This window comes from Homalodisca vitripennis, chromosome X (genome assembly GCF_021130785.1).
Source record: "Homalodisca vitripennis isolate AUS2020 chromosome X, UT_GWSS_2.1, whole genome shotgun sequence".
Classification (NCBI taxonomy): domain Eukaryota; kingdom Metazoa; phylum Arthropoda; class Insecta; order Hemiptera; family Cicadellidae; genus Homalodisca; species Homalodisca vitripennis.
Window position 1 is genome coordinate 106,182,675 of NC_060215.1, and position 23,125 is coordinate 106,205,799.

Sequence of the window (23,125 nt, forward strand, 5' to 3'; positions counted from 1 at the left end):
GTATGCATCTTCTTCAAATGTTAACAGTTTTCTTAGATCAGAAGAAAGTACTACAGAATTGCAATGAACAACAACCAACAATGTTTCCATTATCAAAAACTCAATTACACATATTAATAAAAACAAATGTAAAATAGTACACAATATTTCTTAATTTAAGTTTAAATTTTCAGTATATGAAATTAAAAGAATCCTGTTACTAACTAAAATATTGTATTAAAACATACACACACTAAAGATAACATTCTTCAATTAATTATTGAAAACTCACTTTATTTAACAATTTCCCAACAAATTATATAATTTTATGAAAGGAAATATATAAATTGAAGAAAAAAATTATGTTTATAAGAAACTAGAACTGAACTCAAAAATTAAACCATGAAACAACACACCTATCATGAATTAAGATAAATAAGCAGAGCTAACTAAGAAGATTTGGTGATGAACTTCTCCTCACAAAAACCAAACTGTGACCAGTGATGGGATGCATTTTGATCTCTTTCATTGTGAGAGACAAAAACTGGTTTGGGTGCAACTGGTTTCTAATGGTTATCTCTCATAGATAAATTAGTGGGTGAGCCAGAGTTTTCATCTGGGGCAGGGATTGTGTTAGCAGTTATCTATACATTGTACTTTAATGTAATGTTCAGCACATTGGTTACAAATATTTTGGTTGTGAATAATTTTATTTGCTAGGAAATTAATTTTTATTTTTGGTACTACTATTCTATATGTGAATTGAAAAAGCTAGCAAGATAAATCTTTTTACTTCACTTCGCAAAAAAAACATAGCTATTGTTCATGGAAAGTGCAATGGTAATACTTCTATAAGTATAGAAGGTGTACAAAAATTTTATCTACACAATCATCAACCAATAGAAGTGTTTAGGAAAACGTTTTGGAGGTTAAATTAAACTGCATTAATTGCTGTGTTGAAAATATATGAGGTAATTTAATTCAACATATTCTAGTGGAAGAGAACATGATAAATTTTCATAAACAAAAAATCGGTTATCGGTTCACAATATGTATATCAAATTTCAATGCTTTAGTTTAAACCTATTTTAAAAAGAAGTATTTTTTATAAAACACATACATATAGACAAACAGAAAATAAAACATTTTTTGGTGTGTATTAAACTTGATTCTTTTCTTGTTTTAGTGCCCTAAACCAATCTCTAAAATATTAGTTATAGAACACTCTGTCTAATATAAATAATTTTAATTACATAAAAAACCTATATATATATATATATATATCAGATAGAAGATAGTAAACAGACTTGAGTGACAGTAAACAGTGAATGTGACAGTTTATTCAAATTTTATGTTTGTAATAAGTTTTTTAATTATTCAAAGTGGATTAAAAGCTTGACATAAGTATAAAATCTCTACCTATAAATCAAGTTCTAATTTATCATAAACTATATAATAAATTTAATTGGAAATATATTACTTACAATTCTAGAAGATAAAACCACATGGTTGTAAACAATATTTTAATAGTAATTTATAATATTTTAGGAGAGTCCACAGTTTGGAATTGAATTGGAACACTCATCATTTAAATTAAATTTATCAGTTACAAACTAATTTGGGAAAAAGATAAAATAATGATTAATAAACTGAATTAAAATTGACAGGAAGTGGACTACTGATATGACACCAGTAGTAACAGGCAGTTTGTAATATCTGCCATTAAGCAAAGGTTAACTTGAGTTGTCAGTCAGCTGTAGCTGTTTACCTGGTCTGTCTACATGTAGCTCCAGTGATAACTGGCAGACTATACTAGCTCAAGGTCAGCTACAATTGCTTGTCACTACCTTCAATCATGGAACCTGTCTTAATTTGTGGGTTACTGATCTATTGATACAGCTATATTGGAAAAGTACTTAGTAAAATATTAAATAAACACGGATATAAAAAATGTTTCTATAGTGACAAATTTTATATCTATATAAAAGGCAAAGCCCTCACTGAGTATTTAAATCCTACTTAAAAAACTAAATGGAAAATTTGAAATATCAGTCGGGTGACCTTGTAATAGCCAAGTTAAAAGGGCATGCTGCATGGCCAGCAGTGGTTGAAAATGTAGAAAAAAAAGGAAATTCTTTTATTTTTAGTGTAGTGTTTTATGGTTCTAAAGATAAAGGAATATGTAGATTGAGCGAATTGTCAAGCTATGTAGAACAAAAACATAAAATTTCACAGGAAAAAAAGATGAAAAATGGAATTTATGCATTAGCACTTAAAGAAATCGAAGCCGATTGGAAAATCAAGCAGAAAAAACAACATAATAGATGTTCACTAAATAATAGTTCACTAAATAATAGTACTGTTTCTCCCCTACGGGAAAACACTTTAGATTTGCCGCTTACACAACCGACGCCCAGGGAAACTCCAATTAGTAATTTATTTACAGCTAAAAATAAAACCGCTAAATATCAAGATGTAAAAACTCAAACGTTATATTCAGTTCAAAACATGGAAACAAATACTTCAAATAAGCTCTCAATCTGCATGTCTATAATAGAATCAAAATATATTACCGATGACTCTATCGAGGTGTACTATAATATGCTCACATCTAAAGTAGTTAAACAGGAAATACTGTTGATGAATCCTGTAGTAACACAAGCTGTCAAATGTCTAAATGACACTGATATTTTTGTGGAGCCTCTTCAAATTAGAAATAGGTCATTCATTTTCTTCCCAATTAGTGACTCACCTGTAAATGATGAAGTAGGGGGTTCTCACTGGAGTCTGTTGATGTATGAAAGAGAACATAACGGCTTTTTTTACTTTGACTCAATTGGGGATTATAATTTTCCACATGCAGAACAGTTTGTAAAAAACATATCTAAGCACCTGGGATTGGAAGAAACCACACCAATACACAAAGTAGCAGTACCGCAACAAAACAATGGAGTGGACTGTGGTATATATATGTTGATATTTGGGGACATACTCATCCAACTTATAAATCAGGGTAGAATCCATGAAATAAAAAATAATGAAGGTGATTTCTGGCCAGACATTAAAGCAGGTGATATTATAACTAAGCGAGCACAACTAGCTTTCCTGCTGCATAATAATAACTTTATTGCACTCAGGTCTGATACAGTTGCTGAAATGATGTATCAAGTACCCACTCCTACCCCTAACCTGGCTCCTAGTGAGTACCCAGCTTCGGCGAGCTCCATTGTCGATGCTTCTGCAAACCACATAGCTGACTCCAACCTAAATGTAAATAACCAAAATTGTAAATGTAACATGAAACAAAATATTAAAGGTAGAAGGAATGAAGATGGTAAAGAAATAATGGATGTTGAGTTCTATTCAGACAGCCACGGAAGGGGCCTTCCTGAATTAATCGGTGCCCTTAGCAAGGGAAGGATAAGAGTAAGTGGTCTTGTTATGCCTGGGGCTACAACCCAGAAAGTGTATAGACAGGCTGAAAGAGCTCTTCACCGTCCCCTAGTGATAATTGCAGGGACTAATAATGTACTTAAAAAGTCAACAAAAGAAATTTACTTAAATTTAGAAAAAAATTTGCAGTGTCTAAGTAAAGAAAGAACTGTATACATAACAACAATCCCAAATCGTTATGATACAAATCCCACTGATCGAACACATCATGAAATAGATTTAGCTAACAACTACATCAGAGAAGTTGCAGTAAGAATGAAAAAGATAAGCATCATTGACTTGGAGGACCTTAAAAGACATCACTTCACTCGTCATGGTCTACACCTAAATTACCAAGGCAAAAAGAAACTATCTTATACGATAATCAACTCTCTGAGCAAAACTTCTGTATATGAAAACGAAACATTTCTACCGGTAGACCACAACAATATCACACAAGAATTACAAAACGTTAAAGATAACACAGAAATACTGGTGAATGGTGACATAAATATAATTGAATCCAATATGAGAAAGATAATTAATAAAAATAAAAATAATGAGCATCTAGCATTTGCCCACTGCATTTCAAGAGACTTCAGTCATAAACGGCATATGAGTGCTGGGGTAGCAACCGTCTTCTGTAAACAGTTCGGTAAACCGACCACTCTCCTTACCAACTATTTAACCCACCAAAAAAGTATTGATGGAGTGAATGTGTACGGGTTGATTACTAAATCAGACTTTTATAAAAAGCCAATTGTTTCTGATTACGACACAGCCTTTAAGCATTTCACAGAGGACTTTAAAATAAAAAATTTAAAGTATTTAATTTGCTCCCCCATGGGTTGTGTCCGGGATAATATTTCAACAGAACACTTTGCAGCTAATATTGTTGATTTCCAGCAACGCACAGGAGCCTCTGTGCAGATTATAATTTTTAATGAAAACTCAAAGCGACCATTAAGAAATGGACTCTCTTTCATTGATTTCAAACAAAGTCTGCATACTGCAATTTCTGCTCATCTGTTAAAACAAATGGAGACCAATCCCAACTTAGAGATGGCTGAAGCAGTTCAACCAACATCCCTGCATTCTGCAAATGGAGATCGAAATGGAGCAGATGCAAACACTGGACTGGTGACGCCTCAGGAATGTGATATATCCCTTGTGACGACTTCACTGAATGAATTTCCACCTTTACCAACTACGACTAGAACTGTTTCAGATAGTAACTATTCCTTTAACTCTTGTAAAATTTCAAATATCTCATGCTCCAAAGTTGATGAAAATGTAAGAATTTTAAAGCAAAACAGAAATGTGAGACCGGATGCCTTGCCTTTAAACTCCCCAATAACTCGGATCCAAAGCCCCACTTAAATAAATTAAATAAAAAATATAAAAATAAAAGCATAAAAATTTTTTACCAAAATATTAGGGATTTACAGATTCGTGTTGAATCTTTAGAAATAACACTATCCGAATTAGACCCTCAAATAATTGTGTTAACAGAACACAATATGTCAAAAATCAAACTTGAACGCTTTAACATAGAAAATTATATTTTAATATCAGAATATTCTCGTACTACAACTTCGGGAGGAGGTGTAGCAATTCTCTCAAAGGAGGGTTTAAGGGGGAGGCAGCTGGTTTTTCCAACTGTTGTTGAACTTTGTCAGGACAAATTATTTGAATGTTGTTTAGCTAAATTTAAGATAGAAAAGTATAGTTTTATATTAGCAGGAGTTTATAGAACACCTCAATTTAACAATAGCGAATTTTTAGATAGATTAGACTCTCTTATAGAATTTCTTGTAGCAAAAGACAAATATTTAATCATTACAGGAGATTTTAACATTAACATGTTAAATGAATCTAAAGAGACAAAGGAACTTAAGAACATTTTAAATCGCCATGGAATGAGTTTCTTAATTGATTTTCCTACTAGAGTGACACCAACATGTAAATCCTGTATAGATAATTTTTTGACAAATATTAATAGAAATGAAGTTAAAGTCTCAGGAATTATAACAGCCTTATCTGACCATGATGCACAAATGCTCGAACTTCTGCAAACCCAAATAAAAACTGGGAAAACATTAACTTTTGTTGGAAGACAATTTTCATTAAATAATATGGTACTTTTTAAATCTTTATTGGAAAAAGAAGATTGGCTCCCAGTCTTTTACTCAACAGTCAATGAAAAATATGATTGTTTTGACAGTATCTTCAGATACTATTTTAATCTTTGTTTTCCACTTACACAAATTAAAAAAGAAAATAAAAAGCACACTTGGATTACACAAGATTTAAAGGATGAAAAAAATGAAATAATTTGTCTTAGTAAATTGTCAAGGCTTACAAAATCTGATAATTTAAAAAATGAAGTTAAGAATAAAGTTAAACAATACAATTCAAAACTAACTAAATGTAAGAAAAATTATTTTGATACCAAAATCAAAAACAGAAAATATTAGTAAAACAACATGGCAAATTATAAATAAAGAAACAAAAAAGAATAAAAGTAAATGTGAAGGCAATCTTGTACTAAAAACTAAAGAATCATCTATTAGTGATCCATCTCTTATTGCAATCTCCTTTAATGATTATTTTATAAATGTGACAGATGCACTGTTAAAGGATCTATCTTCAGTACAGCCAAAATATGACAAATGTGACAATCACAAACCTGGTAACACTTTATTAAAATTTCAATGCCCGCCCTTGACTGAAACAGAATTGATACAAATTTTTGACTCTCTCAAAAATAAATCGTCTAGTGGATATGATGGAGTTCCAGTGAAATTGATAAAATTTGTCAAACATTCCTTAAGTAAACCATTATTGCATTTAATAAATTCTTCTCTCATTACAGGCATATTTCCTGACAAATTAAAAGTTTCAAAGGTTATCCCAGTCTTCAAAAAAGGCTCAGCAACAGATATTCAAAATTATCGTCCAATTTCAATTTTACCATCAATCTCAAAAATTTTTGAAAGAACCATGTATCATAGGTTAGTCAAACATCTAGAGGTAAATGATCTTTATGACAAGGCACAACATGGATTTCGAAAAAATAAATCTACTATAACAGCATTGGTAGAGTTCACTGAATCTGTAATAGAATCAGTTGACAAAAACGAAAATGTAACAGGAATATTCATGGATCTGTCAAAAGCTTTTGATAGCATATCTCATGACATTTTACTCGAGAAATTGAAAAATTTAGGAATCAATAACATCCATCTAAGATGGTTTGAAACATATCTTTCCAATAGAAAACAGTATGTTGAGATATCTCACATAGAAAATAACAAATTACAAAAATTTCAATCTAACATCCAAATAGTAAGAAATGGAGTACCTCAAGGATCTATTTTGGGTCCTTTATTATTTATTTGTTACATAAGGGAAATGCCAAAGTGCCTTAGTATTCTTGAAAATAACAAAAACCAGCTCTGTTTATTTGCAGATGACTCAAACTTAATCATTTCTGCCAAAACAGAAGCTGAATTAGAAATAACTGTGTATTTGGAACTTTCAAAATTACAAACATTTTTCATTGACAACAAATTAGTTCTAAATACGGAGAAAACTAACTTTATTTCTTTCAGTACCAAACAAAGTAGAAAACACTCAAGTCCCAATATCTTATTAAATGATTCCTGTTTGGGTCAAGTTCGCAATACAAAATTTCTAGGACTAATCATAGACAACAACCTTAGCTGGGATTTGCATATTGAACAGGTGATAAATCGTATCAATTCTGGAATATATGCTATTAAAAGACTGTCTTATTTATGCAGCTTATCAGCTTTAAAGATGGTCTTTCATGCCCACATTCAATCCCATATTGCATATGGAATAGGTGTGTATGGAGGAACCACAAATCAAAATTTTAATAAAATTCTTATCTTGCAAAAAAAAGCGCTGCGAATAATGTTAAAAATTGATAAGGAAGAATCAGTTAAAAATCATTTCACTGAACTAAATATTTTAACAGTGCATAGCCTTTACATTTTAGAATGTGTGATGTATGTTAAGACTCATCAGTCCAGTTTCAAGAGTCACTGTGAAAATCATACATATAACACTAGAAATAAGAAGGAATTAGTATTACCTAAGCATAATTTGGAGTATTATAAAAAAAAAACTTCTTATGCTGGAATAAAATTTTTAAAATCAATTCCAAAAATAATATCAAGTGTTCGAGACATAAAGAAGTTCAAATCAATGTTAAAAAAGTATTTAATTCAAAAGGCATTTTATTCATTTGAAGAATTTTATACAATATTATGATTTTACTCATAACTATTATAGTAACTTATTTTTAGTGACGCTATTTATTGTACTCATGTGCAAAATATAAATAAAGATATTAAATAAAAAAAAATAAATAAAAAATAAAAATATATATACACACATGTCATTCAAATATTACAGATGCTTGTTATCTATATAGTAGTAAAATATACTAATGTTGAGATTCCAAGCAGTTATCAGAGAGTTACCCAGTTCCAATACTTTTTAAATTTTAAACTTTGGGATATTTATTTCAAAAATCATGTATTTAAAGAATGCTTTTGAACCAATATAAAAAAACTTTGAGATTATAAGTCAATTAATTTTAAAGATACAATTTTATTTACGTGCGTGGTTAAAGAAATTAATATATAAATACAAGGCTGTAGTTTAACATTTTCAAGTACGTGCTAAACAATTTTAATTGTAAAGTAAACAACGATTTCTACACAAATTATTGTTTTAAATTGAATTCATATAGCTAACTGATAGATAATTATTACTTACTTTTTCAATCAACACATGCACATGTTTGTTGTGTAAATTTATAACTAAAATTAACAGATATAAGAATTTAGAAAGACTTCTTGAGCAAAACAATAATATTTTACTTCACATTCAGAAATTGTTACTAATACATAACTTACAAATAAATTTAAAGTATTGATATTTGAATTAGAATTTTCTCTAACTTCAGTATGGCAATTGACAGTAGCAGTCTTCTTGTAACAAGTTTCTGCACTAACCAGATCTATGACCTTACAGTAAGGTTGCTAACAGCAGATGTCGCTAATTTGACGTCTGCCACTCCCAGTTACCTGTCACTTATATGGTCACTGTATTAGACTACTATTAAAAGTGACTAACTGAGTAAGTAAGTAGAGATTGAACTATTTAGGACAAAATAAAATATAAATCTCTGAATACTGATGGTATTTAGAATAATGATAATAAAACATTTAATATCCATTGTAAAAATTATTGGGAAGAAATAAACCACTACTAATATATTTTTATTTTTATTACTGCACGAAAAGTTTCATAAAAATTAATTATTGTTATGATTGCTGTCTAGGAGTATTAAGATTATTATACTTATCTGAGCATATTTGATTAAATATAAATTGAACTTCCTCATTATTTTTTATTTTCACTGATTACAGCTGTGGAAAATTTATTTTGGGATTTGTAAAAAGGCCAACTAGGCAGCCATGTGGCAATTCATTCTACTGGAGACTACACTCAATTTTCCATCTGACGCTATTTATCCAGTCAGGAAAAAAGTGCTCATCAATAGAATGTCAGACTGGGTGAGTGACATACATGATCATTCAGAGCCGCAGCTACATCATGCTGCTTCTAAATCAGTTTGTAAATAATCCAGAAGTACTTAATAATTATTATTATATTTGCTACAAGAAATAACCCGCTACGTGAAAGCATTTATGATGTAATATTTTGTACCTACATTTTCAACGGCTATCGTTGAGTCCCTACCCTAGTACCCCGAATCAAGGAAATATACGAGTATACAAACAAAGGTCTCAGAAACCTATTTCAGTCAAAAGTGTCGATTTCTGGCCCTTTAAACCTAATTGTGGTCTAAGATATCTCCAGTGTTTAAGTTGAGTTTGCCTCATTATCATAATAAAGAAAATATATATGTACGAAGGAGTAAAAAGACATACATCTATCTTATCTATACCTTGCTATCAACAAAAGGTCTAAAAGTGTCTATTCCCACCGTTCATACTGAGTAATATGGTGCCACAGTTAATTTTCCCTTGTCTTTACAAAGAAAATATATACATATGTTGGTTTTCATGCTTTACTTCTGTCATAAAACATGTACTACTGACCCTTGCAATCTGCTTCCAATGTAAGGTACTTCAAGCGCCATAGTTGGGTTTGTCTTTTTAATTGGATGAAGAAAGTATACAAACTTATGTAAGATTACGGTCAAATGTGTCTATTCCAGCCATTTAAATTCACTTCTTTTCCAATTTATTTACGGTTCCAAATTTGAGTTTACGTTGTTATACAGATCAAGAAAATATATGTTTATAGGTTTCAGAAGCTAACTTATATGAAAAGCATCTATTTCCAGGCTATGATATTTCTGGTGATATATTTTAATTAGATTTGCTACCCTGATCAAGAAAATATATACGTATAAAAGCTTAAAAAGACTACTTTGGTCGCTTTTCCAGTACAAGAAATAGAATAGAATACTCATACAAATACGTAGAAAATATCATACACTATGTCAAAGGGACAAGCCAGCTTCGAGTACTTTAAGTATAAACATTCACAGCTTTGTCAATTAAGGTGGGTTTTATAATAACATTTAAATAGTATGTCCATTGCATTACATACTTTAAATTGGTCACTGGTAAAATCTGTATTAAAAATTAGGTAATAACTTTGTCTTTGCAACCTACATAATACTACTGATCAAGCACTGTGTACTTAGTATTTTCAAAAATTTAAAAGTAAACAAATGTTTCAACCACTGTTTACTGTTAGTTAAATTTGGATTGTGTTTTGTACATATTACAATTATTAATCCAAATTATAAAATATTCCAGGGAACTTTTCCGATTTTTCTCACTGTAAAAACTTTCATCAGACTCCTTCGAATATTGTAAATAAAATTTGCTGAATTAGCCTAGCCGTTTTTGAGATTAGCGCTTAGCAACACATCTACCGATTTATTTTTGTTTATAAGATTATGAAGACGATGACAAACAGAAAGAGACTAAAAGACCTTTTGAATTTGTATTGTTTTAAAAATTAATTTTTTTATTAAAGTTTCTTTTATTCCAATGTCCTCCCTCTAGCTAAAACACTGTTTGAGAACCACTCAAAAATATAAAATTGATCATTTACATCTTTAAATACATATAAACTGGTACAAATTTAAGCAACACAGTGTGACAGATTAGTTGAATATAATATTTAGTAATTATTTTAATACTTTTATAATTCAGGCTAAAATAATCTCATATGGAAAGATTATTGTATCGTATGGTACATAAACAAGTATACTAACTAACTGTACCACTTTAATTAAGATGATTTATATGTTTTTTATGTTTTTTGGTTATTTTGTAATAACATTTGTTAAACTATAAACGTAATCAAAATATAATATACCAAACTGTTGTAGCATTAAATACTTTATTTTTTCGTACAGCTTTTACCTTTATATCAATATTTCAATACAAATCAATGTTAGTTTGAGGGTTGTATAGTACAACACGTAACACACCTTGCCAGGAGGTAGTTGATGTGTTGTGTGGTAATTTAATATTAACTTTAGGAATCAGGCAGATGCTTTAACTAGAAATATGTGTAGCTTAATAGCAGGCTTTGATATGAAACTTGATACTAGAGAAGCAGGCATTCACTTAGTTGTATAGACAATTTTGTAACATCTATTCATAAGGATTATTGTATTGTTCCATCTTGAAAGAATATCTATCTTGCCATTTTTCTGTACTTTCAACAGTAAAAATTAAAACAAAAAACAAAAAAAAAACAATTATAACAACATTAACAGCAATGCAAAAATACCTGTAAGATTAATTAATGATTCATCGGTTGCTCACTTATTGTTAAAATATAATACTTGGTTTAATGTACATCCAGCAAGACTCAAATAATAAACTTTTGACATTTTTAAATATGTTTTTATATTTTATCACACTAAGAGTAGAATAAATAATTAGATTAAGGATAAAAATCGTTCAATTCTGAACTAGAGTCAATGAAGAAGAAGAAGAACAATAATTATTTCTTGTTTATGCACACCAGTAATACAGAAATCCATGAATATTATAAAAGTTACAAAACTGCATTGTGTAATGCAAAACTTGACTACAAGAGCAACATTTAAAATGCTCCTAATAAGGTTATGACCTCCTGGAATCTTATTAATTCTGCATTTTTAAAACTGTTCAAAATAGTGTTTGTAAAATACAAAAATTAGGTACTCATGATCTCAGTAGTAATAGTATTAACTCTTTTGAAGATAGTATAGATAAGATTACAAATAATGTTAATAGTTGTAATTTGTCACATAATTATTCTGATTTTCTGAGTATATTTCCCAGCAAAAACATTCAGTTTCAGCTAAGACACGTTTCTGTTGAGGAAGTTTATTCAGTTATTTTTTAACTTATCAATAGTAATAGTTTTAGATATAAATAATTTAAATTCCAAAATAGTCAAACTTTGTGTTTTTGAAATTGGTAGGTTCTACAGCATATTTTTAATTCACGTTTGCATGAGGGACTTTTTCTAATATTCTTAAAATTTCTAAGTATAGTCTTTTGAAAGCCACTGCCCCATATATCTGACACATATATGTTCATTAGTATTGTAATATTTTGTTCATTGGCGGCTGACAGAATATTTTGAAACAAAAAACTTTTCTCATCACTGCAATTTGGTGTTGTAGTAAGTTTTCGTAAGGACTGCTATTCATCTCTTGAAAACAAAAACCAGTTGAAATCTACATTTTATTATTTGACAAAAGCTTTAGATACAGTAAATCATAGCATTTTAGTTTCTAAGCTGAAATTTTATGGATTTGACAAAATAACATGTTGATTTTTTCATCTTCGCTCAAAGGCAGGAAACAATCGTATTTTTTAATGAAGAATTCTCAACTTAGCCCTTGGTAAGAAACAGTGTTCCACAAAGATCCGTTTTGGGACCTCTTTTATTCATAATTGATATAAATGATCTGCCATAAAATCTTAATTGCCCGAATACTTCCTGCTACCTTTTTGCAGATGACATTGCTTTGAATTCGATACATAACAATTTTTTAATCATACTTACAAAATCAAAAGAGAAACTGTGGAAAATTGTTGTACAACCAACAAATTAAACTAAATATGTTTTTTTTTTTTTACTCAAAACGCATAATTTTCCTTTAAACAGGGCCATGAGTCTGCCGCAGTAATCTTTTGGGGGTTGCAATACAGTCAAACTGTACTATTGTATTGGGGCATCACTTATCAGTGTCACACATATTTATGCTGCAGAAAAAAGCTTTGTGAATTATGCCTAGAGCCAGTCACCACTATTTTTAAAGTATAGAATTCCAACAGTTTTTTTTTCTTTTTATGTATTACAGTGTTTGACACTTGTGAAGTAAAATACACACAATATGAAGGATTATTTAAATTTACAGTCATAAAACCAGAAATCATTTCAAATTAATTAATAATTTTTGTCCATATAACAAGTCGTACTCAAGTTTTTATGGTAACAGCATTACAGTTTTTAACTTTATGCCTAAAGAAATAAAAGAACTTCCTCTTCATTAATTTAAAAGATATATTAAAATAAACTAATGGAAAACTGTTTATACTCCGGAGGAAACCTGTTTACATTAAGTTTTTAATTGTTATTTGTTGATTGTTACTGGTTAATTGTTTTTTTTTTATTATTATTATTTTGCTTTTACCAATGTTACTGCAACATGTATTATTTTTTGCATTTTATAGAAAATGGATTCAAGTGTCAAAACTGTTGTATTAGTATTATTATTTAGTTTTAGTACAATAACTGTAACTATCTTTAATAAAAAACATGACGGATGCCTGTACTGAAAAGTTGTTTGGCAATAATGATTTGATTTGAACGTCACACAGCCTATCCATTCTATTGGTTGCCACCAACTGCACTCTTTTGTGGTCTCCTACAGCATCCAATAACTACTGATAAGTAACAAACTGAACTACCAAGTTTAAAGGAACAAATTTGGGATTGGTTACACTGCCCATTGTACTCTGCAAAGATTGTGTCTCAGAACTGTTGCTAGCCATTAATATAATGACCAGAGGGTCGACATACCTGAGAAGCAGTGAAGGTCGATATATACATGAGCATTGTTTTGTGCCATGCGGTGAAAAATATCCTGTCATACTGCAAAGTTAAGACTGTGCTTGCTTTCCAGTGGTACTTAAAGGTTAAATGTGTTTTATTTCAGGCTATCTACTGGGCTGCACAGTATTAGTTCACCCATGGAATCATTAAGTGTTAGAAGCCAGAACAAAAATGTCAGTCTGTCAGGGGTGAGGGGTGTCAAACTTCAGTTGTTCACTATCAGTTTATCTCACATCAAAAACTATTAATACTATTGTTATACTGTTGAAATTTTGATCAATCTTTTGAACCTCGAGCAATGCAATAGTCAATATCTAATTTTATTTATATCTTATCACACTGTTGTCATGGCATTCCACATCAAGAGTGTGTAAACAAAAGAGTGGATAATTTCATATTCTATTTTAAGCATTACCTTAAACAAACACATAATGTAATAGTGAAAACATTTTACAAGATCAAAAATCAACTATTTTTGAAAATTAAATTTATAAAATACATTAAAAACAACAAACTGAGCTGATACATGCCACAACTTGAACTGTTCAATTTGTTAATTTTAAAACGTTTATCTTTTTATGATATGGAATCATTAGTTATGAATGATCTCTCCCCAGACTATAATTTAAAAAACACTATTCCATTATGTTAACTTTCCTTACCTAAAATTAAATATTTTTGTATAACTTTCGAACAAGAATTATTCTAAAGATATTATTTGCTTTGTTGTATTTAGTATTTAATATGTGATAAATAGTAAATATTATAACCAAAATTGTAATACTCAATCCAGTCATTATATTTAAGATAGCTGAATTCTTTTATCAATGTTCAATTTTCAAATCAAATTTTTCTTTATATATTTCTCGGATGTTTCATGTCTTATTTTTTTTTCCTTGTATGTAAATATAATATACCAAATTGTAAAAATATATCAAATTATGTGTTACATATAAAAAATGTATCAACAAAATGTATGTATGTAAAATGTATGTATGTATGTAAAAATGTATGTATAGGTATATATAATTATAATATATATATAGGTATAACAGAAAACAAAACATGTTTCTTCAACTTGGAATGCTTAATATTTTGTAATAAAATTATCAAAAGCTTGTGTAAAATAAAATATAAACAAATATAAGAATCAAGGTTTTAAAAACATTGCAAACAACAAAAACATACGGTACCGAAACAAGTAAAAGAAAACATGTAACCTTTCCTAAACACAGAGATAGATTAAATGTTTGAATAATAAATTTAAATTAGCTGTGTCTCAAATTTAATCCAACTGGTGATTTTGATTGAAGAGCCATTATGTTTGCTTGCTCATATCTTCATAGTAATAATTTTGTGTATTCTTTATTTTCATAATTTTGAAACTTCTTGATGCCAATTAGAGAGAAACAATTTTCAAAGGTTTGATTGTGTTGGACAGCGTGTACAGATACGGGTCTAAGTAAGTTTTGATATCGAACATCGGCACGATGATTGTTCATCCTCAGCCTAAGAGATGTAGATGTTTCACCAATTTAGTCTTTAGGGCAATGCTGACAGGATAATTTATAGACTATATTTTCACTGTTAAATGTGATGTCTTCTGCAATAGAATATTTTTTCTGTGTAACGCAGCTTTTGTAACAGTTTGTGGATTGCATCATATTGCATATTCCACAGCGTGGTTTATTGCATGGATGGCATTTGTGTATTGAAATTTTGACTGTTGTCTTTATCTTTAATATATTTTGGATGAACTAATAATAGATTTATCAAATTTGGTGGTCTTTTGAAAATAATTCTAGGAGGTCTATTAAAAAGATCCTTTGTTTCTGGAGATTGTTCCAATATTTTGTAGGTGGTCTTCATAATTCCATTTACTCTGTGTAATCCAGGATGGTACTGAGTTAGAAATTTGGCATCTTTTTCCAAAACACTTTAAACACGGTTTGTGATTTTAGGTTTAGCTATTTCACTGTTAATCAATTTTGCAGGGTATCCTCTGTTAATTAATGAATTTGATAATGTTATTACATAATTTTGGAAGTCAGTTTCATCTGTACATAGATTCTTAGCTCATACATACATACATATATATATATATATATATATATATATATATATATATAATTTCAATAAACATTGAATCACAAAAAGTACTTGCTAGATATATATATATATATATTATATATATATATATATATATATACATATATCTAGAGTATTTGTTTTGGTTATTTATCAAATTTGTAAACAAATGGTTATTCTTGAATAAAAAAGTTTGAATTTGAATTTAGGCTGTTGTTGAAATATATTGATTATTCTGACATAACACACAGTTTTTAACTAAAAATGTTACTTAGTTCTCGAATTTAAATCAGAGAAACCATAGTATGGGATCTTTGGGTTTATTATATATGTGATTCACACACATACACAGACAAGTGGTCCTACACAGGCAGACATATAAGTTTTCATTTTTTGATCAAATGTTTTTTGGTATTTAGGGGGCATTGTAGTCCATTTTGGAATTTCTTTTTCTGATCACAATTTACATTTGTTTAGTTAGTTTGTAATTTTAATTAATGTGTAATTTTTAAACTCACAATGATTGTAATATTGACGAATAAAACTATTAATATTACTAAACTAGTTTAAAAAATGACAACATACATATTTCTTTCAGAATATGTGTATCAATCAGGGCAGAGTGCTTAGAGTTACAGCATGATTTCTTCAATAATATGCACACATTAAAAAATAACTTATATATATATGTACAAGATAATGGATATTTAATTATGTTAGAATATATGAAATGATGAAAACAGCACTGACCCATTCATCAAAACGTTAGGTAATAAAATAAAACTCATAAGTACTTAACTGGTGTAGTATAGCAGTCCAGAATATCGGCATTAAGAACTGTGAGATACTGAATCTTTCTACTATATTCCTATATTTGTACACTGGCCTGTTATCTAATCTGGCCTGTACTAGAACATATCACCTCTCTATTAAGCGCCACTTGTCATCTCTTCCTTTTTCAGAGTTTAAATATTCCACCAGTAAAGATAGTGTCATTGCAATTAAATGGTGAAACTACTACAGTCAAAAAACATTAACATGGTTAATTCAGTAACATTGTGGTAGATGATAAATGTTTTTATTTATTTATTTTTTACCAGCTTTATTCGTCACAAGAATGTTACAATCATTGAGAATTTTAAAATTACACGTTAATTAAAACTATAAGTTAATTAAACAAATATAAATAGTGATCAGAAAAAGAAATTCTAGATAACAATGCCCCCCATACCAAAAAGCATTTGATCAAAAAAAGAAAAACTCATACATATGCTTGTGTAGGACTATATATATGAATCACAATGAACTCAAACATCCCATACTATGGTTCCTCTGATTTAAGTTCATGAACTAAACATTTTTTATAGAAAAATTGTTATGTCAGAATGATCCATATGTTCCAAATACAGTCTAAAATTTTGATTATAATATTTACTATTTATTATATATTAAATACTAAATAAAATATGGAGAGTCAATATACTGTAAGGTCGATGGTACTATCACAGACAGGATTTTAACATGTGCCAAAAATCTGACGTCTTAGACCGATCAGCACTCCCAATTTTTTCTGATTCCAATACTTGCAACAAAACAGATACCATACGGTCTATTGGTGATAAAAATTGATGAAAAACTGTTTCAATTAATTCTTTTTCCATTTCATCAAAGCAAACTTTAAAAAATCTAATAAATAATGAATTAACTTATTAAATATAGTCCAGTTTCAAAACTTGAAATAAAACTAGAAACATAAAGTTTTATTTTATATTATTACCAACACATTAAAATCAAATGGTTGTTTATTTGTTCAAATATTGTACTTTAAGTAATGTAACAATTTAATAATCTTACATCATTTTATAGAAATAACTGTACACAAAATAATGTTGTAACAATTTAATACTCTTACATCATTTTATAGAAATAACTGTGCACAAAGTACAGTACATCAACGATAATAATTAGTAACATATAACTACAAAATGGTTACAAGATTTGTGCAAACATTTATTTCAATATATACTTTATATAGAAATTTTATTTATAGATTATATTCACCACATTTCCCACTTCTTCTGTATCAGGTCACCTATCCTGGCATCCATTGACTGCTCTCATCTTCGCACACAAACCTAGAATTGGTTTGCCAAAATAAACTTTTTTTATACCTCATTTTACTTAAGTCTTTACTTAAATTAATAACACAAAATCTACAATTTATCAATATTTTTATACACAGACACAAAAGACATGTTGGTTGAAATGGCTACAAATTAATAACAGACTTTTGCAGAGAACAACACAAATTAGGAGGGGTTGCCACCTACATTGACGAAACTGCAGATATCTGTGTAGAAATGCTAGACATAAAAAACCACTCCATGGAACTCCTCTGTGAGGCAGCCATGGTAAAAATTGGCACTAAACAATGCTCCTTCCAGCTACTTGGCCTCTATCGACCTCCAGGAGGAAACACCAAACAAGCTATAGAGGTCATGTCAGCAATTCTTTCAACATCTCGGGCAGATGCAAGACAAATTATTGTAATGGGTGACGTTAATTTTAATAGATTGACAGCAAACCAAGATAACAACTTATTTGAAGAAGAACTATCAACATTTGGGATCAAGCGTCTACCACTCCCAGCAACAAGAACGACCAGTACCACTGCAACATCAATTGACTGCATCTGCACAAATGTACCTGAGGACAATATTAGCTACAGTATCATACAAAGCGGATTATCCGACCACACCGGCCAACTTTGCAAGGTGCAGTATGAAGGGAATAAAGTTAAAAAACAGGAAAACTCCTTCAAGAGGAATTTCAGCAAGCGAAACCTAGATAATCTAAAAATGGAGCTTATCACAGAAAGCTGGGACAGTGTACACAATGTCCAAGATGCTGAAGAAGCATATAACTCATTTCATGCCATTGTAAGGAGAGCATTAGACATTGCATGTCCCCTCTCAAAATCAAGGCCTAGAGGGAAGCCAAAACTCAAGTTCCAATATGACCCTGAAGTAAACACACTTAAAGAAGATTTCCTCAAGTGCTTGTACAGATATGAACTGACAGGAAGTGAACTTGATAAGGACACAATGAAACAAAAAAAGAAAACTTATGACCTAAAACTTAGAGAACTCAGGCGAGCAGCTGCAAATGAGCACATAGCCAGCTCTGACAATAAATCTAAGGCACTCTGGAGCATCATCAGTGGAGAAAAACAGAAAAAAAAGTCTGATGACACACTTAGACAGCTAGAAATTGATGGAAAAATAGAAGACAGCCCGATGGCAATTGCAGAGCACTTAAACAGCTATTTCTGCCGGGTAGCAGATATCACTCTTAATCAAAATCGCAGTGCTCTCCAAATTAATACTGTTCTACCACAGCCCACCACAAATATCCAACAGAACCCACAACTAACCATGGCCCCCACCACACATAATGAAGTACTGCCTGTAATACAGACATTAAAACCTAAACTGTCATGTGGCATTGATGAAGTCCCATCAAAGGCAGTCAAGCATTGTGCAAACCATGCAAACCAATTAGCAGCTCCACTCGTCACAATAATTAACAAATCCTTTGATAATGGTCACTTCCCTTCAAAACTAAAACTCTCAAAAGTCTACCCAAAGCACAAGAAGGGATCAAAAACCAAACTTGAAAATTATCGACCAATCTCTTTAATCTCTCCTTTCTCAAAAATTATAGAAAAAATTGCACTAAAAAGGATGGTACAACACTTGCAAGAACAAGAACTGCTATCAAATTGCCAACATGGATTCTTGAAGGGAAGATCCACCATCACTGCAATGACAAGCTTAGTAGAACATATCACAGACCAACTAGAAGATAATAAATTTGTCTCAGCCATCCTTTTAGACTACAGCAAAGCATTCGATTGCTTAGGGCATGATTTGATTGTGAAGAAACTATCAATTCTAGGCTTCCAAGGCAAATCAAGGCACTGGGTGGCAAGCTATCTAGCAGATCGCAGCCAGATTGTGGAAATCCATAGAACCATAAATAATAAATCGTGTACTTTTAGGTCCCAAACTCAGCCAATAACTAGAGGGGTGCCCCAGGGTTCAGTCTTGGGTCCTTTCTTGTTTGTGCTGTTTACCAATGACTTTAATGACTTCATTAACCACAACAACATCCTCCCCATTATGTACGCAGATGACACTACACTTCTTCTTCAACATGACACAGCGCTGGGACTACACTCAACAATCACTACATCAACTGGAAAAGCTTTACAATACTGTCTACAAAATGACTTGGCAATCAATCCATCAAAAACCACTCAGCTAAATTTCAGTAGAAGACATGAACAGATCCCAGAAGTTCCCAACATCTTGGTAGAAAATCATTCTAAATTATTGGGCATGACAATAGACACCAATCTTTCCTGGACTGAACATGCTGATACATTGAGCAAAAAACTTGGACCTGGAATTTTTGTTGTGAGAAGAATAAAGTGGATAGCTGGACAAGAGGCTGCAAAAGCAGCATACCATGCGCTGGTAGAATCACACATAAGATATGGCCTGATTATATGGGGAGGAACTTCACAACAGAACCTTGACAGAATACTGGTGCAACAGAAAAAAGCTATAAGAGCACTCGCCAACCTCACTCCATCAGAGAGTTGTAGAGATGCCTTCAAATCACTGAGGATTATGACTGGCATTGCCCTTTACATTTACTCAGTAGTTGTCTACACAGACCAGGCAGAGCTTGCCACAGGAGAAAACATTCACTCCTACAACACACGGAGAGCAGCAGACTATCATCTTCCACCGCACCGCACCACACAATACAGCAGAAAACCATCATATATCGGACGGAAAGTTTTCAACTCACTTCCAACAAATCTGAAAATCCTCAACGGCCAACAACTGAAACGCCATCTGCAAGACTGGCTGATGGAGCGACCATTTTATTCAATGAAGGAATATTTTGAAACAAGATGACTGAAGCAAGACCGAAACTTGAAGGACCTATTTTCTTTGTATATAAACTTGTATCTCTTGACGAATGTACATTTCTTAAAGAAATTGTAATAAAGATTTTGATTGATTGATTGATTGGTTTTTTTAATGTTGTGTTAAGCAAACGATATACTAAACAAGAACTAAAAATAAATTTAGAGAGAATTTATGAACAAGTTCTGTTTAATATAAATAACTTCATAATTTGAATACTTGTTTTAACTTATTTTGGTAGGTATATTTTTAGCACTAAATAGTGTCCTTGGTAATTTCATGATAAATAAATATATCCTTCAAATTTATGTCCTTTTCCTAGAGATAATATGTTTCTAATACTGTTACAAAATTTCCTTATCAATTCAAAGTAAAACTACTCAAAATCACTTGGTGTCTTATCTTGTGTTCAAACAGGAAGGTGATATGATAAAATAGTGCTATTTATACATGTTACTGTTACACATCATGTATTCCAATCTGAAAAATAAAGGGAACTCTACATTTTACTACGAATTATTTATATTTAATAAAAACACAAGCATAAATATGTAAACAGAAAGTAAACATTTTAAAATCTAACTATTAAGAAATATTTATATTTACTCTTAATTAAGGAAAGTGAAGTCCGAATATGTTTGCAGATTCAAAAGTGTTACTGTATTCAATTTGTGTATAGAATGCAAATGCATAGTACGTTTCTATTTTGTATAAGACAGCAATGTTAATAATTAATTAAAAGTAAACAAAAATGTCAAATTAACAACATTAAAGAACTCACTTGTAATAGATAAAAATTGAAATAATTTATAAATAGTTAAAAATACCATTAAGAAGATTCTGACCATACGCTCAAAATGCCAAATTTATATTGTGTAAATCGTACACTAATATATGCGGAATAAACATTTCTTCTTTGATGGAAAGATGGGACTTTTTTATATTCCTACTGAAAGAATCTCTAAATTAAATACAAACATATTGTACATTTTCTAGAACGTTTATAATGTTTTCATCAAAACTAAATGTAAAAACCAGATAACTATAGCATGAGTCATGAAATCCTCATGACTCTAGAACTAGCAACTAGATCTATTTACAGTAATAAACCTGAAAATTTGTTAACATTTTTTAATACTTTAAGATACCTAAAGCATCAAAAAATCATAAATTCCAAACTTGAAAAAAATTTTATCAACAAAAATTATGATACAACTGCTTTACTCACCGCTCAATTGTATCACTCATTGTCCTCCACCTGCATAGGAGGGGTTGTCTGGATCTTCTGCCTATTGGTATTGGTCCTAAAGTTTCTGTCAGTGAAAAATCCTGAAAAATATATCAGCATAATTTTAAAAATTATTTCATATGTTTAAGATTTAGTAAATGTCCTAAGTTATACATCAATATAAAGAGGAAATTCTGGAGAATATTATGGCAAAAAATCTCAAAACCATAAAAAATTAAAAATCATATTCTCCTGTATAAAAAAATTATTATTTGTCCTGTAATGTTGGTGAACTAAAATTTTAGCCCATACTTGATTTTATTTGTATTATATATAATTGTTGTTTTTGTGTTATTTACTACTCAATCCATGTGTTTTATTTTAACTTTTGTCATCATACATAATTATCTCTTGTAATCTATTAATATATATATATATATATAACTTATATATATATATATATATATATATATATATATATATATATATATTATTTGTAGTAAATTACTTTACAATTAAAACAAAGTGTTTTTAAAACATTGGCACTATATTTCGGTGAAAACCGTTTTCAGGTGCAAAAATTGTATAAAATATAAAAATATAAAAGAAAACAGTACAAACAAAAGTAAATAAACAGTGAGTAAGTAATAATAATAAATACAGATGACATGAACTAAACAATTGTTCCATATGTTGATTTCAAATTTAGACGTTTTTTGGCTAAGTTATCTGATGTTGAGTCCATGTGGAATTTTGCTCTTTAAAACCAATTGGTGTGCTTGTTCTAATGTTCTAAGGTAAATTGGGTTTGAATTTGTATGTACAGTACTTGCCGAATAGGTTTGACTGAATATGTATTTTCAAAAGTTTCATTGTGATTTATACCATGAGTCACGACAGTTTTCTTTAAATCTTGGTTCACGTATTAAGACAAATCCAAACCGCCCTTGATTACTACAATTTGTTGTGTTTATGTGTATTTATAATGTGTAGTGTGAATAAAATGAAGTTACTTCTAAGAAGCACTAGACCTGAGTTTCAGAATATTCTTACTTTGAGGTGAATAAACAAGTGATCAACTCATGACACAGTTGCGGATGGATTAAGATATATCTTAAAACAGTATGGGAATTGTTCAGCAAACAAAGTGTTACTGTTTGTAAATAAAAATATAATCATTACTTGGAAATTCCTA

At 30.2% G+C, this 23,125-nt stretch overlaps 1 protein-coding gene across 4 annotated transcripts in view; it reads right to left on the reverse strand.

Moving 5' to 3' along the window:
• Positions 1 to 22,037, reverse strand: part of LOC124369783 (UDP-glycosyltransferase UGT5-like) — a 60,229-nt gene extending 38,192 nt beyond the window's left edge. Inside the window, exons 1-2 of one of the 4 annotated variants that reach the window (XM_046827875.1) lie at positions 21,931 to 22,037; positions 17,764 to 17,837 (exon numbers count right to left, since the gene is read on the reverse strand). Coding sequence is in view for 1 of the 4 variants with exons in the window: in XM_046827870.1 (XP_046683826.1) it covers positions 396 to 402 (7 nt within the window). In the remaining 3 variants the exon portion in view is untranslated. Of the gene's footprint in view, positions 1 to 395; positions 464 to 1,463; positions 1,618 to 16,500; positions 16,587 to 17,763; positions 17,838 to 21,930 lie in introns of those variants that run through there. The other 3 variants (XM_046827874.1, XM_046827876.1, XM_046827870.1) reach the window with 3 other exon arrangements.
• Between the last annotated feature and the right edge of the window lie 1,088 nt (positions 22,038 to 23,125).